Source organism: Triturus cristatus, chromosome 2_1 (assembly GCF_964204655.1).
Source record: "Triturus cristatus chromosome 2_1, aTriCri1.1, whole genome shotgun sequence".
Lineage (NCBI taxonomy): Eukaryota > Metazoa > Chordata > Amphibia > Caudata > Salamandridae > Triturus > Triturus cristatus.
The window spans coordinates 346,800,099-346,822,511 of record NC_140581.1 but is presented as its reverse complement, the minus strand read 5'-3'; the positions used below and the strand labels follow the sequence as shown (position 1 = coordinate 346,822,511).

The 22,413-nt window shown below is 42.3% G+C and overlaps 1 protein-coding gene across 1 annotated transcript in view; it reads right to left on the bottom strand.

Annotated features, from left to right (window-relative positions):
• Positions 1-22,413, bottom strand: part of ITGA2 (integrin subunit alpha 2) — a 596,388-nt gene that overhangs the window by 219,277 nt on the left and 354,698 nt on the right. The window contains exons 15-17 of the mRNA XM_085631250.1: positions 17,528-17,658; positions 12,513-12,652; positions 9,603-9,754 (exon numbers count right to left, since the gene is read on the bottom strand). Of these exons, the coding sequence (XP_085487376.1) occupies positions 9,603-9,754; positions 12,513-12,652; positions 17,528-17,658 (423 nt within the window). The remainder of the gene's footprint in view (positions 1-9,602; positions 9,755-12,512; positions 12,653-17,527; positions 17,659-22,413) is intronic.

Genomic DNA, 22,413 nt, shown 5'->3' with positions numbered 1-22,413 from the left:
CTAGCATAGCTTTCTCTCCTAGGTGTGCTGGACTATGTATTGTATTAATGATGACTTGAACCATGGAGTCGGGAAGAAACCATATAGATTTTTCCTTCGTCATCCATCCTTGATCCGTTTGGATCCCTCCTAATTCAGTCCATTTCTTTATTTCTTCTGGTGTAGCATGTGTCTGTATGTCAATTACATCAAGGGCGGGATCCTTAACTGTCATGCAATGTGTTGGTGTCGGAACTATTGTCTTTGTCATGTCAGTTGTGTGAGTCTGATTCTGAGCAGTCTGTTTAGCTGTTCTGTCAGCTAGGTCATTACCCTGAGAAATGATGTCGGTAACTTTTGTATGGGCTTTGCATTTCATAATCGATATTGCAGTAGGTAGATGAATCGCGTCTAATAGGGCTTGAATGAGGGGTCCGTGTTGGATGTGGGCACCGTGAGAAGTTAAATAACCTCTCTCTCGCCATAGTACGCCGAAGTCATGGACGACTCCGAATGCATAACGTGAATCTGTGTATATGTTGACTTTCTTATTCTTGGCTTGAATACAGGCTTGTGTCAGAGCGATGAGCTCTGCTGCTTGAGCTGACAAAATGTTAATACAATTTGTTTCAATGACTTCAGTGTCTGTTGTGACTGCGTAAGCGGCCACTAACTCTCCTGTACTTGTTCTCATACATGACCCATCTACATACAATGTCAAGTCTGGATCTGACAAAGGGATGTCTGTCAAGTCTTGTCTGGGTTTCGTCGTGATAGTAATGACTTCGACACAATCATGTGCCAATGGATCTGTTCCGCCCACTGGTAACAGTGTGGCAGGGTTTAACGTATTACAACGTCTGATTTCTATATGTGGCTGAAACAATGTCAGTTCGTAACCAGTGAGTCTCGCTATAGTCAAGTGTTGTGTTTGTGTGCGGTTCAAGAGAACCTCTACTGCGTGTGGTACTTGTACTGTCAATTGATGTCCTAACACTATGGCATCGCTTTGTCTGATAGCTAAAGCTGTTGCTGCCACCGATTTCAGGCACGCAGGAAGAGCCTGAGCTACTGGATCTAATGTACTAGAGAAATAAGCACATGGTTTGTGTGATCCTGCTTGTTCCTGAGTGAGTACTGACAAGGCAGTACCTTCGCGTTCTGTAACAAAGAGTGTAAACCGTTTACTGTAACATGGTGTTGCTAAAACAGGTGCTTGGCATAAAGCTTTCTTTAAGCTTTCAAAGGCATGTGTATGTTCTTGAGTCCAAGGGAGGACAGTCGATGTGGCTGCCTCCTGTGTTGTTAACTGGATGAGTGGTTTTGCTAGAAATGCATATTGAGGGATCCACTGCCTACAGTATGAAGTGAGGCCTATAAAAGCCCGTACCTCTTTTTGTGTCTTGGGTGGTGGCATGTTAGCGATTAACTGGATACGGTCGGGTGTAAGCTGCCTTCCCTCCTTGGACAGCGAGTGCCCAAGGTAAACAACTCGCTGGACACAGAATTGCAGCTTAGAAGGGGACACCTTGTGCCCCTTGTCGGCCAGAAATTTTAAAACCGTCAGTGACGCTTTTTCACATTCAGGTTCGCTTCGGGCGGTGATCAGCAGATCATCGACATATTGAAGCAAGGCAGTGTTAACTGGCATGTGGATACTGTCAAGTTCACGTTTCAGTGCTTGGCTATAGATGCTAGGGCTTTCTGTAAATCCTTGAGGTGCGCGTGTGAATTTAAAGCTTCGTCCATTTAAACTGAATCCGAACAGATATTGACTTTCCGGATCTATTGGGACGCTAAAGAAAGCATTCTTGAGATCAATTACAGTGAAGAACGTTGCTTCTGAATCAATAGCTGTTAGTAATGACGAGATATCTGGGACCACAGGGTATTGTGGTACAATACATTTATTTAATTCGCGCAGGTCAATAACTAATCGATATACTGGTGGTGCTTTTGGATCCGTTCTTTTAAGAATCGGAATTATCGGGGAATTACATACATTGGAGTCGGTTTCGACAACCACTCCTTGTGCAATGAGCTCGTCAATGATTTGCAGCAAAGCCACAACAGCATCGGGTGGTAATTTGTATTGTCGCATTCGTGGTAATATTATTCCTGTTTTTAGTGTGACACGATATGGTGTAATATTCATGCAATCAGTGGGGCCTTGTGCCCATAAATGTGTAGGTAAATTCTGCAGTCGGTGATCCATGTCTCTGGACACGTAGTGACCTTTGAAGTCACGTAGAAATAGTCGTACTCCTTCCGGAGAACAACATATTATGGCTCCTAGAGCTTTCAATGTTTTTATACCTAACAAGTTTTCTGGACAGGATTTGGTAAGCAATAAATCTGTAGTACGTGTCAATGGACTGATCGTAAGTGGAAGAGGTTGTGTTACGTCGTTTATTATAGGTTTTCCTGAGAATCCAAGGGAAATATTCTGTAAGCCTGAGAGTGGTGCCCCTGGAACTTCACTGCGTCTTATAGTTGTTCTGCTTGCCCCTGTATCAAGTAAAAACTTTCTGTCTTCCCCTAATAGTTCACTATGTACATAAGGTCCCTCTTGGTCTACAGGAACCTCAATAAGGGGTAAGCCAACTTCCCTCTCTAGGCTATTTCATGTGTATCGCTGATACTCGGGATAATCTGCTTGTGCATACTGATACATTTGTTGTGTTGTTGCTTGTGTTGCAGCAATAGGCTGCGCTTGTGGTGGTGCTACGGTCTGTTGTGGAGCTCCCTGTTGCGGAGCTAGTTGTTGCGGAGCTAACCTAGGTTGTGCATGCTGAGGGATTTGTTGTTGATTCTGATCCTGTCTAGGTGGACGTGGTCTCTCCTGGGTTCTACCTGTAGCAATATTATGTTTCAGGACTGGACAATCGTGTATATAATGACCTGGTTGTTTACAATAGTTGCATGTCCCTTTCGTAGGACCTGCGGAATCACCCTTTTGATGACCATTAGCTGGGACTGACTGAGCAACAAGCATTTTCATTTTTGTATCTTTCATACGTCTTTGTTCGTGTTCTTGTTCTTCTCTAATTCTATTGTGGTGATATTGTAACATCTGTAACATCTGTGATGGGGTATTACCTTGCCAGGTACTTTCGAATTTCAATACTCTATTCTTGACTTGCAGCAGAGAATTTTCAACTAATTTTGTCACAAACAGATGTGGATATGACTCACTACTGGCTTTTATGCCACTATTTATACCAAAACATTTTTCAAATCGGGAATAGAAATCACTAGTGTCTTCATCCGGCTTTTGTTTACAGGCTGAGATTGCACCCCAGTCTTCCTTTTTCGTAGTTAATAAACGTGGCAGTACCTGCACAAGTAGTCCTGCTAGTGCTGTAGTCTTTTCCCCAAGTCCTGCTCCTGCAGCTCGGGCCCTTTCTTCGTTTTCTAATGCTGTCCAATCTATCTTTTGGTCTCCCACCTCCCATTCCTTTTCTTTAAGTTTCTCATAAACACCAGCTGGTAATAGGACTTTTAATATTTTCATAATGTCGGGGTAGGTATACTCTCCCATGAGTAGCATGTCCTTTATTTCACGGTGGAAACCTGCTGGATCCTTGTCATGGCTGGGTACTACTTTCTTCATTTCTAATAATTCTAGTTTAGTTATAGGCGTGTACACAAAAACGCGTGTAAAGTTATTACCGTCACCTCTGATTGGGTGTACTTCGCGTAACGGGTTCTGTCTATCTATGTGATACATTTTTCTTCCTATGATGGGAACTGGAACGTGTTCTGGGCATACGAAAGTTAAATATTGGTTTCGGAATTCTAGAATCTCTTTAATCAAATCAGTACCTGACCCTCTCCATATATTCGTGAGTAGTTCTATCAATATGTCAGGTAAGGGTCCTGGATCGGAGTGTTGGCTTTTATATAATATAAGGAGGTGTTGAATCATGTATATACTAGCTAAACGCTGTTCGTATGGGTCAAGATTCAGAAACGTGTGTGCAAGTACGTCATCATTGTAGTCGCTGGGACTGTCAGCCCATTGTACTGCTGACCTAGCTAATTCTTGTTCGTCCATGGAATCGAGCATATGGTACCCCCTTTGATCTCGGAGTAATTTATCAGCGGCTTGGAATAGGTGCTCGGGGGATTTTGTATTTAACAGAGGATTTGGAAAATGTCTATTATATTCTGGACGTATTGGACGTATCTGATCATTAAAGCCTCTAGTATTATTATGGGGTCTTCCTCTACCTACGTAAGCTATCGTCTCCAATTGTTCTGAATCTTGCTCCTCCTCTTCTTCTGATTCTACTCTGTCTGTTTCTCGTCTTTCTTTATGTATTCGTTCTACTTCCTTGCGGATTTTTCGACACATGGCGATTATACACGCCTGTCTTTCATGTTTCTCTTCTGATATGTTCTGACCCCATTTGACAAGTTTTTGCATGGTATCATGATCTGCCCCGGGCCTGTCTTGATTCCTAATTACACAATTTATGAAAAAACGTAGTAGTTGTCTTTGTACATCCACTTTCTGGTATTCCATAGCTTCGTTAATACTTTCTGAACCTCGCCCTGTTTGGACAAAGCGATATATATTGTCTAGGTGTTCAACCATTCCTGGTATCGTCATTAAATATAATGTAGCTCGTCGTATACGTAGTGATGATATGAGCAATTTGTCCTGTCTACCTGGCACTGGATCGTATCTACAATCCACAAGTTGTTCTTTAAACATGTCGGATGTCGCTAATTGGGGTGTACGTTGGAGTGCTAAATCTCTAAGGGTCTGTTTATTTCTCGGCGGGGTGGCAAACATGTCTGTCGTACCTCCTGTAGCACCATCTGAGGCGCTAGGCACGAAAGGATTCGTTGGACGTAGGATAGAGATTGTGGATGCGGGAAAAACTGTAGAAACGGACGGACCTGTGGGAACTTGTGTAGGAGTTTGTCGTTGCGGGGATACAGACGGATGCTCTTGGTGTTGAACACCATCGGCAAGCGGTGTGGGTGGTATGGCATTAGCATACTCGGGAGCTACGTCATCTAAATAGGAGGAAAGGAAAACGTCCTTTGCTGTTTTGGGATGTGTTTTGGGATGTGCTTTTATCGGGAGTAATGGAGAAGTTAAGTCTTTTGGTATTTCCGGGATAGCCTTAGGTAACCCTTCAGCCAGAAGAGGATACATACCATTCATAAGAGTATTTCTTTGTCTATCTATTTGTTCTGAGTTTACTCGGGTACCTTCCTCAAGTAATAGATTTTCTCGGGTTTTATTTGAATTCTCTCTACCTTTCTCTTCCTGTCTGAGCGCTTTTTCTGTACGTCTATATGATTCTTTGCGCCATAATTCAATGGCATCTTTCTGTGACTGTCTGGCTTTCTTTTTCCATAATTCTTCTTCTACTCTCATGATGCAATCTGCATCCCAGGTCCCCGCTACGGGCCATCTCTGACTCTCTGGTAATTCTTTGGTGTAGTCCACCCATAAATCAAGAAATAGTACGGCGTCTAGGCCATGCTTATGATACATAAAGTACCCTGGAGTGTCCCTAGGTGGGATGGGAACAGCTTCTTCGAGTACCCCTTTTCTGGTTTTGATCTGTCTTAGTTTCGAAAAGAGCGGCATTTTTAGATCTTATTATTAGAACACACTTAATACAGTAAACACAATAATGAACAGTCATTCACACCACAATGTATGGAACGTATTAAAACATTTAACATTTAACAGTTTTAACGAACAATGATAACTAATAGAAAACTAGTTACTGACATAATACTGACACTAGATAATACTTATTTATATGCAAGACATACTATATATACTGCTAAACAGTACAGATACACTGCTGAATCAGTGCAGACCGGATTTGTGTACCCAAACCCGTCTTGACCGGCACAGACTATGTGCACGTTAAATGCCTCCCCGGTAATGGTACTCACCGGGTAGCTCGGAACGGAAGGCCTCGGAACGGAACTGAAACTGAAACTGGACCGGACTGGACTCGACTCGACTGGACTCGGAACTTCGGAACCTGGTGGGCCTCTGTATACCTCGGATCTTGCTCTCTCAGCTAGGCTCTGGTCGGGATACTTCGCACTCCTCACCGCCTCGTCTGGGTGTTGATCGCAGCCTCAGTCGCCCCCGCTTGGCCGGAGGGAGATACAGGAAATCCTGCAGGTACGCGTTTTTGTCCGTTCAGCTGTGGCAGGAGACCGGGCCTGCAACGCACCTCCGGCGCGTGAGATGAGAAAGTGTCCCTGTTCGGGCGCCAATTTATGTGGTAAATATTTCATTACCGGTACTATTTTTTATGCGGTAAAGTCTGGTAAGAATAACTCAGTAAATATAAGAGGCAGAATCCGTGGTATTAGAGGTTTAAAAAGGCTTTATTCCTATACAAAGGAATGTAATTCGAATTACAGGCTTCTATTCCATCACCACGAAAGTTCAGGAAGGAAGGGCATACATTATTGACAGATAATCGGTTTTATAGGAAAATGCATTTACAGTGAAACAGATGCAAGAGGCGTAACAGCTGATAAGAGAGATAAAATATGCATACGTAACCTAAAAAAAGGCGTAAACATGGGTGTAACTAAAATACGTCATTAAACATGATGTCACAAATGGGTGGATCCATAAGAGAATCCTGCAATGTCAGCAGAAATATTTGGCAGAGATGCGCGCGCAGCCGCATGACGTGTGATTGACGTGCAACTAGAGGGTGAAGGGGACTTGACATTTAGCTCTACATGTGGAGACAGAAGTCTGGGGTTCATGTCAACCTAATCCCAAATCATATCTAATATCTTATGTTTAAAGAACTGTATTATCCAAAAGGAAAGGTCTCTCGGACAGAATCTATTCTATACTGACTGTTAGTGCGTGTACGGGCGTCTAAGTGTCTACATGAGATGCGAGGGGGCAGGAATCTTTCATGATAACGGGGGCTATGAATTACTTGCACGAGGACAGTGAGGCCTGGCCCCTTGCACGGTAGCTGGAGGAATGTTTACCTAAACTGCTAGACAGGAATGCATCGGATGAGGAGCGAAGCAGATAATCTTGAAGGTGAAATACAGTTTTTGGCAGGCAACGGGCTGGATCAGGCACCGTTAGCCGCGCAGGGAGTAGGACAAAGTTCATGGATACAGATGCAGGCTCAGACTGGAGCTTTCAGAGGCAGAAGGCAGGAAAAGGCTTGATGACAGAATTCAGGGCCTACTCGCCTGAATCTGTAAAATGTGGAAAGTGAACCACATAAAGTCGGTGGCCTTTCATACTTAGGAATGGAATATCTGACCCATTCATGGTGGATCTGAAAGAGGACATGTTGACGGTGGACGCACATGTATTTGCGTCTTCAGAGCTGGAACTGGAGGGAACATACATGTACTTGTAGCATGCACATGGAGCCGTTGGGGTCTACGATAGGGGACATAACTGATCACAAAATTCATATTTCCTCAGCGTGCGCGCCCACTTAACGCAGTGCGTTCCGTGCACGGTTTTTATCAACTTTAATAAGCCCTGTACATTTGGTGGCCTTCGGCCACCAAAAGCACAGGGGGTGGGGTCAATGTGGATAGTGTTTTTTTTATTTCGATTTTATAATTTCATGTTGCCAAAATATAGTTTTTTTACTGATGTAATAAGCCATGTACATTTGGTGGCCTACGGCCACCAAAAGCACAGGGGGTGGGGTAAGTGTGGATAGTGTTTTTTTTATTTCTATTTTTTACCGTACGCTTACGGTAAGCGTACGGTAAGCGTACTCGGCGAAATTGCCGAAAAAAAAATAAAACCGTTTTTGCTCTTGGGGGATGTTTGGGGACTCCCTCAACATGACTATGTGGGAGGGAGTTGTCAAAACAGCCCCGTAACATGTTTTTGGGCATCATGTTTGATAAATAACACTCAGTGCGAGAGACAAAATGGCGGACGCCGCTTCCTGGTTTCGGCCGATTCAAATGTTTACTAAGATCTAAGAGCCAATCAGAATCGCGCTCGCGCACGCCACCGTACGCGTACGGTAAGCGTACGGTAAGCGTACCGTAAGCGGGCTCAGATATATATATTGATTTAAAGGCTATTTTCTCAGAATCTACTGAACAGATTTACACCAAACCTACAAAAGGCACTTCCTTGACATAGGGACTACCTCTCTGCCAAATTTCTAGTAATTCTGTTCAGCCGTTCGGGCTGTAGCTCTGTCTAAAGGTCCTATGGAAAAATGCATGGGAAAAACGCGTTTTGGGACCCCCCTTTTATCTCAGCCCCCGCTTGACGAATCCCCCCGAGACTTTCAGGGTAGGAGCGGAGCGTAGCGCCCCACCTATTTTGAGAAATTCGCGAGGATTCATCGACCGGCGCCAAAGTTATTCAAAATAGAATGTTGCGGATTTCCTATGGAAAAGGGGTCCTAACTATAACTACCTACTGGCGACCGCCAGTAGGTAATATATATAAAAAAAATAAATTATATATATATATAGATATTATCCACAACGATAAATTACGCAGCACTCCTCTTGGCAAATGAAAGTATTTATTTGGTCGTAACTCTTTCATATCGTATTAACCCCATTTTGCGATTTTGTAAGCACATAATAAATCGGAATATGAGTACAAAAAGCCAATCAGCAGTTGCAAACCTTGTGATTTAGCGAATAAGAGGGTTTGCAATCGCTAAATAGCTTTGTATATCAGGCCCTTTGTTACAGTTAGATTCCGCATAATAAAGATAAAAAAATACTTTACTCAATTCTATCCAGAAACTTCGCCACATCACTAACTTTCACCAAAGTTTAATCTCATCAGCAATAGTAGTAACTGTTTTTGATTCAGCAAACCTTAAGCAGCAATGTTGAGAAGGAAAATACGTAACTCTTTGACATACAAACCCATACTTCCAGCACAATTAGTATTTTCCATTAGTCTGAGTAGAACAAGGCTATTCAATGTGTCCTGATAATATAAAATGTTCTCTGCTTACTGGACCTATGTTGCACACAGGTGAACCACCCAATCTTCACTTGAGCTGTGATTTCTAATTCTACATTCGACACCTCCAAAATATAGCACTGCAATCTATGTTCCCGGTATAAACGCCAAACACAGAATTTCTTTCATGCACAGTACTTATTACTCACTATCTCCTGCCATTAGTTCCAGTGTGACTCACTCAACTCTGGAAACATCTTGCCATAGTTACTGACAGGAGCTTTCTGGGATGAAGACCGCATAATATATGTTTCATTGGGTGCACTGCACACACAGTCCTCTTTTTAATTGCTCTTTGATGAGTGCCAAGATTACCAGCTGGTACCTCTTGTAACATGTACTATTACCATAGTGCCTAGTGATCTTTTGACTGCAGTGAAAATGCAAAAACCTGTTTTTCTTGTCTAATTCCCAACAAATGCACTCTAGTCGAAGACTGTAGTAGTGTGCAGTGGGTAATAAAACCTTATTATCATATTTATTACTTATGGGTTCTATGCGGATTTAGTACAAAAGATGTTGCAGCAAAAATGTAAGACTTTTTTTAAAAAAATTTTAAACAGAGTCCATCCCCTCCTTCATTTTGTCAACTAACATTCCCCGGTAAGAATCAGAGAGTATGTTCACTTACCTGAACAACAAAAATATGTTCATTGCAGGAATCTACGTTGGTTACAGCAATGTTTTTCTGTATATACCTCTCGTTACTTTCCTTAAATTGCCCTCTAGAAGTCACTCTGGATGACAATAGGTCGGCGTCCAGTGTTGCATTATATTTAACATCTACAGAAGAATACAAACAAAAAATAGGTTGTTAAATGGGGACCAGGGAATGTGTTTTAATCCTGACAATAATTACTTATGTAGCAAGTAAATCTATGCTATTGCAATTGGTCTAGGTAAACTGGTACAATTGTGCTTATTGGCAACCGAACTCTTCATCAGATTTTACCCTCATGCCATGCAGTACTCAATGGGGATGCATATGGTACGTTACAAAAATATTATTGTGGGCATAATAGAACAAGGTGACTTTAGAAGCAACAACTATGTTGCATCTATCTTGATTTGAATAACAAATATTAATCACATTATAAAAAGTCACATAAACGTCCTTCACAAAATTACACAATTAAACAGCAGTTATTACTTTAATTTAGCTTAGATACAGCTGCCTTCTTTCGTTAATGTACTGGGTCTGGGTTTGTACACCTCAAAGAAAGAAGTCTTGATCTCAAGACTAAGGGAGTCCTTATATGGTTTGGTGGAGGTGGAGTCCTGCTGATTTGGCCTCTGCTAAACTGATGGCCCATTTAGAGCTGGGTAACTCACTATTGTTTTTAAGGTGGACATCAGCTGGTTCTGACATCAGAAACCTACGACCCAGGACAGCTGGATGCAGGGGCGGCTCCTCCATGTGGGAAGAGGAGCATCGCCATACTGCTGTCTCGCAGTGCGAGAAGCAGGAACATAAAATGGTATTATAAATACCATTTTATTTTCCTGCTTCTCGCACTGCGAGAAAGCAGAAGGGTTTGGTTGGGGGCGGGCGGGTAGGGCGGTCCAGCTCTAGGTCAGGGGAGGAGTGGCTTGCCCACTCTGAGGGCGCTGACTCTTTGGTTGGCCCCAGGGCAGACCAAACCAGTCAAACACACTCTCTCTTTTCTCCATGTAGGCTGCATGCAGCCCACATGGAGAAAATGGCCTCCCCTTAGACGCCTGTGTGGTCGGCGTCCCAACCAATCACAACGCTGCTGTTTCAGCATTGTGATTGGCTTAGTGAAGGAGAGGGAGGCTGCCTGCTTTCTGTGTGGAGCAGAGAAGCAGTGACGACACGAGACCGGACCAGGCCTGTGAAGGTAAGATAACTTTTTTAATATATATATTTACGATTGAGACATCTTGGACACCACCCTACAATATATAAATCCATGAGATTGTATCATCCATATGTACTGTATCGTCTTTTATCAGACATCGAATCAATTTACCATGCTGACATTATGTATAAAATAATAGAGTGAGGTATGTTTGAATGAATGGATGAGTGATAATAGATAGTATGTTGTGTATACGATATTTTTCTACAACAAAACGTACACGAAATCTAAAAACCCTTTTAAATGAATTTATTGCATAATAAATATTTTTCTATTTTTCTATCCCTAGTGTCACTACCATTATTAATATAATTATGTTCTAGCTTTGTTGTTGAAGTAGCCCTAGAAACTTTACAGTACATATTTAAAATTGACACATTCCATTCCCAGAAGCGTATTGTGGTCACAAACTCAGAATCAGTGTTTGTGACAACAAACATGCATAACCTTGTGGCCCTTGGTGCTGTAGGCACCAAAATCAATAAGAGGAAGAGAGAAGCAGCTGGAAAGCATGCTCTCATTGTAAAATGAGAGGTGCAGTTAATCCCTGCACCCCGTGGCGGGCACCTCAAGGTGCCTGCCATGAGCTGCAGGGATCAACAGAGGGGCACCATAGGTGCCCCCCTCGGCCTCCAAACGGAGGCCATGCACCCAAGGGGGCCCTGCTGGGGATCCCAATGGCGAGTTCTGACATCCTTTCTGTGTCGGAAAGCCCAGCACAGAAAGGCTGCCGAAACCCTACATTGTAATCCCAAGGGCGGAAAGAGGGTGCATTCCGACTGGCTCTCCTGAAGTAGGATTTTATTTTTGGAGAAAAAAAGCACTGCCCCTTTAACCATGGGAATTTACTCTCATGGCAAGGGGGGGGGGGCATTGCGCACTTTTCAGTGCCCCTCACCAGTGACGGGGTTTGCAAAATGACTGTATGTCTGCCTATTTCTAAATTAGGTGGGCAGACATACAGCCAACCTTACTTCATCAGGCTTTCAGAGAAGTTTGACCACGGCATAGACAGAGTACTTTCAGCTGTTGTTCAACTATGATCAGCCCAAATTTAAATCTTGTGCGGGCAGACCATGATGTTGTTGGGGAGGGTACTCTGTTGCTTTTGCGACCAGATCCCTCTCTGTCAACATATAAATCATGCTCTAAGTCTTTGCAGGGCTACAGGTATGCACACTGTGGCCCCTGCAATTAATAATACATCCTTGAGTTTTCTTTTTTATAAAAAATAAAATCTGTGTGCGAATCATGCTTGTGATTTAATGTGGTAGACACCTTCACTCGTTTTTGGGTACCTGAACTTGTTTGCCATCAGCAGACAACAGAGCAACAGAGCAAGTGAGATAAAGACAGACGAGGGAAAAAGAAAGAGCCCAAAAAAAGATAGAAAAACAGTGACAGTGGGGGACAACAGCGATGAAAAACACCAGCATAAGTGAGATTAAGAAGCAGAAAGAAAAGTGTGAGGTGGATCCTGCAGCACTGGCAGCAGGCTCCTAATCAAAACAAACTGGGCCCCTCCACTTATTCTTTATAAGTTAAGCTGACAATGTGATGTGGGGCAGGCCTATCAATGCTTAACTCACTATGTTTAATACTTTATTTAAAAAAAGGTGTATCACAATGGCAGACAGCTAAAACATCATTAAAAACCTTACCAACATTATTCGTAGAACCTGCTGGTCTGAACTGGGCTTTGAGGCAGATTTTAACGGTCACCTCTGCATTCTTGTTGTAGAGAATTATCTTATCGGGTTTGAACTCTGCTGTCACAGACACATCAGCTACACTCATGGACCTGAAACACAGGACAAGATGACAATACGTTACTGGTCGGGGGGCAACAAATGTAGTAAGATCGCAATGCTGTCGAAATACCCAGTTTCCCCTTGATGCTTCATAACAATAGACAAATCACTCTTTCCAAACAGGTAACAGGCACTGACATCAGAGTATGTGCCCTAGTCCCCTTTCTCCTTTAATTTCGTCTTTTAAAATCATTCTTGTTTTGGAATGCTCCAGTGAGTCAACGCCCAATGCTCCAATAGAATTGAGGTGACAATCCATCCATTTTCTTTGTTAGATATCGCCGACAGACGGCTTTTGGCAACAGAGCTCTTGCATCCAACATAGACTTAAAATGGGTACTGGGTCTGCCTCTGTTTTTTGTGGGCTTTCTTTTTTATCCTCATTCCCCGCTCCTAATTCGGTGACTCACCTCGCTATTCTTGCGTTTGTCCCGCCCAATGAGCATTTTGGTCTCAGTATGCTTTCGCTGAAATCGATGTATCTTTTGTTGCTTTGGCTGTAGTTCTCTCTGAGTTCTCTCTTTCTACCTATGCTAATTCCTATCCCCAGTTTTTCTTTATTTATATTTTGGGCGTTCTCCCACTAACTTGCCCATACCTCTGGAGCTTCATCCACTGCTGTATCGGCAGTCTTTTTATTAATTTCATTATGGCTACCCCTGCAAGCGTATGTGGGTGCATTTGCCCACACAAGGTGAATGTTTTTTCTTAAAGCAAAAGAAAAGCAATCCATGATGGCCCCTGTGTGTGTGCATGCATGTGCATGCACAGCTGTGCTGCCATGTTGATATGCTACTTCTTTTCTGAAAAGAATAGAAATATTTTTAATTTTGGTAGATCTGCCAACTGGACTTGCAGTACTATTAAACACGTTTTTGTTTATTCTATAATAAAGGTTAGATATGACTGGCTCCACTTTAGAAGTCTGAAAGCAGAGGCACAGCAAGTGGGTAGGTAGCGCAGACCACATCTTTTTCTTCCGCCTTTCCTAGAATGAGACAGACATCACTCTTATATCTAACTTATTTGTAAAACAATACTAGTGTCGGTGGGTGGTTAATAGCAGCATTGATACGTATTGTAATTTTGTGAAATATTTCTGTGCCATACATTTCTCCATATGGGTTAGGTGTCAGCTGCATGACTGGGGACTTAGCTGAGGAAATCATTGCTGCCTCAATGTGATTACCCTTGAAAAATAACATGGGGATGATGCAGTCAGTGTTAAGAGGTGCAACGGAGACAACCTACCCTGAGTACCTGGTTGTCATAATGCAGGGCTGATTTGTTCCTGACGAGGTGGAAGTTCAAGCCAAAGGAATATCCTAGGACCACTTCACTAACGCCTCCAGAACATTGTAATCAGCTGCTGCTTTTGGTGAGAGCAGGCCTAGTCTCCGCTTCTCTCCATACTACTCAGCCCCTTGGACAAAAGCGTATCCTGCATAATGCTTTTATTATATCTCGCAGCTGTACTCTACTTTATCAACTAGATGGTGCTCCTCAGCAGTCTATTGTATTTAGTTGGTATCAGTACAACAGTGGTATATCGGTGTGCTTCCTTCCTATTTATTTGGAGGTTTTGTAAAGCACTGCAAACCAACTTGGTTCGGCTTCAGAGTTCTTTGGATCAGATGAATGTCAAGCTAATGGAATGTCTGCTGGAGTAGTATTCTCAGCTGAAGAATTCCATCAACCACATACACTGATAAAAAGATTGCAAAGCCTTAGTAAAGAATATGCAGGCTGAAAGTCATCCTTAGGCTTCTAAGTGTCAGGCTTGAGAAAAGAGTCAAGAAGGGGTGTGGCTAGCCAAAGATTTACTTGAAGGGATGACCTTTTTAATTGATTTTCTGAAGCTGGAGAACCATATTCCATTCATAAAGACAGAGATAAAGAGTAGGTGTGAGCTTTGCTATGGAAAGTGCCATTGTGTGTATTTCTTTTATTGAGTCATCTGGAATGACAGTAAGTTATGATTGGCAGACTTTGTGCTTGTGGTCAGAAGATGAGCAATAAACAATTTAGGGGCATATTAACAAGAGGGGGAGATAAAATTACTGCCGCTTTAGCATCCGTTTTCGGGCAAAAAGCGGCAATAATTTGATCGCAATATTAGCAAGGACACGCTAGCGCGTGTTTTTCCGTGATTTAGCACCCGCTTTGCATCGCATCATTAATGAGATGCAAAGTAGGCGTGCCTCAATAGACTACATGGGAAAATATCGCGAAGGCAGCTTCGCGATATTTACAACAATGCCCCGGCCGGCCTAGCGATAAACAAAATCGCGCTAACCGGCCATTAAGGCTGGATTTAACATCTGCTAAAATCCAGTGTTAGGCATACTTTGCATGGGAGGGGGAATGTGGGGTTACAACCACAAGGTCATATCAGCAAGGTCATCGCTGTTTTGCAGGGAACATCGCTGGTTTTCCAGCGATGTTGGAACATTTCCTTGCTATTTCTGGAATTTTGTAAATACAGCGCTAGCTTGGCGATGAATTCCAGCGGTAGCCGGCAAAAGGGAAACTCGCGCTAGGCGCGGCCAGCAATAATTATCGCTGCTGCTTGTTAATATGCCCCTTGGATGGATACAGGTAAGTTGGAGGACTGTCAGGGCAGGCATGATGTAGCCATGTTAAGTCATGTCATGTTAGGACAACAGAAGACAAACAACATAGTTTTGGACTGTTTTGAGTTTAAATATTGTTTTTTTTGGTGTACTTTGTAGAGCTCTGAACCACATTTCTGCTTGTAATACTTTACTGCACAAAGAGTCAAGCATGAGGCATGTAATAATCAGAAAATGGGAAACTACTATAGTATGAATGTTTTTCTTTACCCATACTGATTCAGTCTGAAGTAAAAAAAAATTGGCAGTTTCATCATGAATAATGATGCGTGTGTACACACGTGTGCACAAATACATACACACACACACACATACACACACACACACACACACGTTCTCTCTATATATCTTCATGCTCCGCCGACAAAAGGATACCCACTGTTTAAAATGGTGGAGCGAGTTACACAGAGCTGCCAATTTAGACAATAGAAAGCAGCATACTCTCTTGTCTACAATGTAGGACATGAGCCTGTCTCTTTCCCCACTCCTCTCTCTGTCTGTCTCTCTCATTTCACCTCCTGTTTTTGCAGTTTCCACCAGTCCCTCTTTACGTCTCTTCACCTACTTGTCATCTCTCTAATCACTTCTCAATAGATGTTTGTTCCTCCATACCGCCCATCATTCTTCTCTCTATACACCTGTCCTGCCTTCATTTATCTTGCAGAGCAGTCTCTCTGTCTTGCTCTACTCCATTCTCCTCTGTCCCATCTCTTTTCCCATATTTCTCCAGCTTGTCTGTTCACTAAGTACTTTTCACTCCCCTCTTTCTTACTGTTTCCACTGTCTACACTGAACCACACCGTCACTTCCCACTGACTCTTTACCTCTCCTCTCCCAGCCCAGAATTGGACTGACTTTCTTTTACCACTAGTGCTTACCAATGCATCCAATACAGGTTCTGGTAAAATCTTTCTGTTGAACCTCCTTCTTCCAAAATTGCAAGCTGAATGGCTTGCTTCAAGTTTACCAAGCCAATATTATGAATATCTTTTCCCTCAAAATATTTTGATCAAGTTATTTATACTCGAGGATCACATGATTTATTTCACTCTCTCTCTTTTTGGTCTCTGCTTACTCAGTATAACATTGCATTTCTTGATTCACGTTATCATTTTTAGATTGTGCCAATAAAAAAACAACCTATTTTCCTTCTGCTGTAATTGCTGACCCCACCTTCATCATACATCCTGACTCCCACCTACTTGTAACTCTATCCTCTTAATATATATGACGTTTTTATTACAATTCTTCTGTTCAGTGTCAGGGGACAACTCCTATTCCCAATCTGTCAAATTTTCTTTTGTACCTCCCATCTACCAACTCTCTGTTTTCCATTTTTCATACTTTTTAATTGTTTTTTCCTCTAACTATTCCTTCTTGTCTTTATGCTGGCCAATCTATGAGCTCCTTTTACATTTCCATTCTTAGTTTAGGGTCACTGCACGAATAGAAAAAAACAAACCTTGATCCTAAATTATTTTTTTTAAAGTCCCAGCTTATTATTTCTTTACATTTAAAAGGCCCAAACATGTATTTCTGTTTTTTTAGGGACTAATGAAAGTTTTTGTGCAGTTGTGGTCCTGGGATGCAAAAACGGTTCAGTGATGATTTTGCCAATATATCTAACTATTATTTATAAACTATTAACATGTACTTTATATTCTTTACTTTATGTTTTATGTTCAATAACTACTTTTCATCAGTATATGTATCACTATAACGGAATATCAGCAGAAAATGGTATTGTTAAGATTGTTTGGGCATAAGTGCTTTGTTTATTTAGAATGTTAACTAGCATAAGTTATAGCTGCTCAATATATAAATCAGAAACACTGAAAGATTGAATATCTCGACCTTGTGTAGGAGACAGAAGCTTAGAAATGAGTGTCATATTCCACTTTGGAACTGCACCCGATGAACTAATAATCGAGGAGAGTTTACAGAGTTTGTGAAACAGTAACAATTTTGTGCTGGCTTTAATGTATCTTGAGACTTTATTAATTTCTTCCTGCCTCCAGGCAAATGTATTAGTGTCCTACTAAATTCTATCGATTAGTAGGCTTGAGCTATAGTAGGTTATAGAAGTAAGTTGAAAGGGGTAGGATGCTAAAATGAACCTTCCAGATGTTAAAGTGATCATTTTCTGTATAAATATAAATGAATGTATTAAAAAGTTTTACTTTGACATGAAACATTAAAATGAATTGCACAATAGGAGAAGCGTGGTCTCACCATAGTTGAACAACTTTTCCATAGGCACCAACTGATACATCGGTAATCAAATCACTGTTTAAATCTCTGTAGCCATCCAGTGATCTGCCAAAGAACTGCAGACCTTGATTGAGTGTGGATCCGGATATTCTCTAAATGAGAGGAACAAGAGAAATTACGTTTTTGTCTCAAACATCCTTGCTACATTAACTAATAGCAACCTGTTATATCTAGAATCCATAATGTGGTTTACCCCCTAACTTTTTGCTTTCAACCCTACTGTTTGCTGACTTCGTTTTTGCTGGCTTTAGGATTCTGCATGCTCTACCACTGCTAATCAGTGCTAAAATGCTTGTGCTCTCCCCTTGAAACATGGGAGAATTGGCTTAAACCCAATTGGCACCTTTAATTTACCTATATGCTCTTAGTAAAGTAGCACTACCTGTGACCAGGGCATATAATACATGCTACTAGTGGCCCTGCACCACTTAGGTAGCACTTTAAACATGTCTCAGTCTTGCTATTGCAGCCTGTGTGTGTGCAGTTTTAAACTGCCATTTTGACCTGCTGTGTTGTGCTGACCTGCTGCCGGCTGCCCTCTTTCCTGTGTGAAAAGGGCTCAACCTGCATCTGTTTAATCCAGTACCCCAGAGTGACTCCTAAGGCTAGTTATCTGGCCTCCTGACTTGAGCATCAGGGACAGATAGCTCCAACAACCTCAATCTCAGCACCTGGACTCTGCCATCTGTGAGCACCCCTTTGAAGTGGGCCTAAGATGCTCTGCCAGCCTCTGTGGACCTAATGGAACCGACACATCTCCTCTGCTGCACAGCCCAACCCAAGTAGAACTAGTGCATCACCCCTGTTGCGTGGATGAGACCCATCATAAAGACCTACATCGCCTTCACAGCCAAAGGCCTCTGCGGATGATGCATACTTGGCACAGGCCATTGCATCACTTGTCGATGGCATCCTCAAAGACAGAGTCCGCATCGCAGCCTCAAAGCTCCTCGAAACCGCTGCATCGCCACATGATGCATCCCCGATGCCAGACTTTGCATTGAAAGAACTAGCCGACAGCATCCTCAACAATGACCCAGGGCCTCAGATAAGGCAGCTGCTCGACGCATTTAAAACATTGATCCTCGCAACACTCCACAAACCAAGATTTAAAAGAATTTTTTCAGTGGGCCTAACTGGGTCCTGGTAGCCGGCCTGGTCTCCATTGCAGTCGGACTGAACTTGTGACTTTGTCCCGGTCTGACGCGATCCGATTCCAGAGCTGGTGCTTTGTACTTTTTAGCACTAATTTCTACTAATTGGATGTTGGTCAATTTGGCCTGTTTTATTTATTATAAATAACTCTATAATCTAACTTGGTGTGGGATTCTTCGTGTGTTGTGTGTTTCACTTTATTACTGTTTGAAGTGTTACACAAATACTTTACATGTTGCCTCTGAATTTAGCCTGACTGCTCTGTGCCAAGCTACAAGGGGGTTGAGCACAGGATAATTTGTAGTTTGTATGTGTCTTACACTGACAAGGCATGGTATTGCTGCTTGACCAGGGCTCAGACCCCAGTCAACCAACAATGCAATTTCTTACACAAACCTAATAACTTTTCCATATTACAGCCACTCATAAAAAAACAACATTTATGCAGGCGAAGTCAAGATAGCCAGGGTTAATTTTTTAAGACTTCTGGATACACCTCACCTGTCAACATCAATAAAATTCACCCACTGGACCTATAGGAATTGAGCAAATGGTAGGCTTGCACTGTGCAATTAGATAGACCTTAACAAGGAGACTATGATTAATGTCAGTCTGTTCATCTACAATCTGTACCTCTATCAATATATCCAGAATACCATTGCTCCTCTAGAAGGAAACAGCTCATTCCAATCAACGGAAACAATAATGTGTACTTCATCTAACATCTGTTAACTGAACTGTACTTAAAGAACAGAAAAAATGTAACTTCAGTAAAATGCTCTGGTACACTCATTCATAGCGAGCTTGCTGCAATGCATATTGAACACGCTGTTTGCATGTACTTCTACGGTCGACAATTCACACTTATTGAGTCAGCAGAACATTTATGATCTAGAACGCCGGTATCCTGATAAGTCTTGGATGCCATGAGTTTACACCTTCAACCTTTCCGAAGTCCAACATTTTCCCTACTTGGGTACAATGCACCATTACATTGCTTGTGAATTTTGGAGTCCCATACTTTATAATAGCTTCTCTACCATGTAAACGTCAACTGCCCCGAACTTTGATGCCTGAAACTCAGTTGCACCACATTTTTTTCCATGACATTCCACTTGCCTTTTAAGCACCTCCTTGTACTGGTAACAATGTTGTGCTTGATTGTGGAGGGGCAGTATTGTTTTGCTATATGATTGTTGTTTGGCATCTTACCCCTTGGGTTTTGCTCCTTGCAAAGTCTACAGATAGTTATCTGAGAGTTTAACATTATTGATCTTTATTCTTATAGGCAGCAAACGGAATTCCTAAACTCAAGCCACTCAGGTTCTTAAAAGTGTTCTTTAGAGACAGACTAAGGTAAAGATGGTGGATCACAACCATTTCCACGTTTGCTTCATGAATCAAATTTTTGGACAGGACAGTCCACATTCTTGCAAACACTGAAAAGTGTAGCTCAAAGCTCTTCACCCATCTGCAGATATATATGCAAATACTTTTACCTTTCTAATTTTTCAAACACTTTCCTAATTTGCGGTCATGAGCAGCATTCTTGGTAGCAAGTCCTGTCCCTCTCAAACCCAACTGTGCATGTTTATAACCATGCACAGCAGTCCAAGAACATGGGGTGTGGCATGTGACCACACTGTTCCCTATGAGCTCCCCATCCATGCGTGGCCAGTAGTGCGCTGCAGGATCAGTTTGCAGGGAATGGCTGGATTCTGTGTGTCCAAAGCCCAGGGCTGCAGACCCCTATTAGGGCTACTGTGCAAGCCCTGTTTTTTCCAGTCTGGGTGGGAGGAATGCCATTTTTTGAGGTTTCCTGCTTTTCATCAGTTCTATATTTAAAGTATATTTAAAGTAGAAGACATTCTGCTTCCTTTCGGGTGATTGGACCTTTAAATAAGATCAAAGTAATCCCATTCAATGTCATATATATCAGCTGCTCATGTCTTTTGAGTGTACTTTAAATTATGCAGCTTAACTTTCGAGGTTATTGACATTTGGATGCCATCTTATGTGACAGAGAAGTTCCTGATCTCACTGGTCCGAGAATTGCATGAAGCACAAATACTCAATGATCTGCTATTCCAATATTTAGCAAGCACATATTAATTAAAACTCTCTTTATATCTGTCACCCATGTAATGTGTGTGCTTACTATTGTTTATTTGGTCTGTTTTTTTTTCAATTAATTGCATTTTAATTCTGTTTCCCTGTAGTTATATTATTACACTTTCTAACCTCTGCAGCTTGATTTCTTGCTCTGTAAAGTGCCCCGCTGTCCTCAGTTTCTAGGAGCACTTTAATATAAAAAATGTGAAGTACACAAAGGTTGCGCCCAAGAGAGGACAAGGGACCACCTTGTCTAGTCTTATGGCTGTCAGTGAACCTAAGACTGTTCTGTAAACTTGATCATATACTGGGGGCTTGGTACAATGCCTTAGATAGCATAACACGTTTTCTAAATATTTTTGCATTGCTACAGAAAGCCTCACTTTTCTCTCTCAAATGTCTTACTGATCAAGACGTATTAACGAGACATGGTCTTTGTTCCATCTTCCGGGTTCGGCGACGCGGGCAGGTTTACTAACCTCCAGGGGAATTATGACATGGAACGAATGTGTTTCTCCCCCTGTTGACGCGCCATGCACCTGATGATGAGGTTTTTATAATAAGAATTGGTGACCCCTTTGAGTTATAAACAATACATAAGGTAGGGGTACCAATTAAGGGTTGACTATCAAACTATTTTCACCCTTTTTTCACACCACACTGTAGATAGTTTTTAGCACACATCACTTTAGTATTATAGGTCCTGACGAAGCGCCATGGGATCCTTCTGACCGACTGGGCGCGAAACATGTTGACCAGAAGAGTAGAGCGTAGCTAGCCACTCCTCCTTTTGTGAGCAAATATAGCTTTGACGCCACTCACCCTTTTTAACAAGGTGGTTGACTGAGCCAATAAAGTTACATTTCAGATTAACCAACCTTTTTTATCCATATACATCTACACTCCCGGGCCCTCACACGCATGCACCATACGGCAGGGAACAAAAGATCTCCGATAAAGAGCCCCTGTATGGGTGCCTGTCGGGTATTGCACCGCCGACCCGACGAGTAGCAAAACCCAGATGATGAAGCATGACACCTAGCTTGCTGGGTGTGTGAGGGTTTCAGTTCCACCCTTAAGGGATCCCCTTCCCTTGTGCACTTACATTCACTAGGTGAAAGTCTGCTATCGGAAAACTTCTTTCCCTTCGACTTTTCACTTTGTAGGAACTACACACATCTTGTTGATATCGCTTTGTTCCATTTCCACATATACCAGTGGACAAGACTGATGGATTTGCTGATCTGAAATGATTTTTACCTAATAATTCCATACTGTGACGCCAGAGTGGAACAAGCATTAAAAATGCAATAGGTCTAGCCTTTTATTAAGTTAAAGCCATTTGCTTTGCTACACAATACCATTAGCAAAGCAAATGGCTTTAACTTCATCAAAGGCGAGACCTATTGCATTTTCAATGCTTGTTTTTCCAAGCATTGGCGGCGCGCGAACACAACTCCCGCTTCTCCCCCTCCCCCACCACATATCGCGTCTCGCGGCCGCATCAATAAGATGTGGCCTAACGGCTAGAGCGTACGACCTCGAAGCTTGGTAACCAGGTTCGAGTCTCTGCGGCTCAA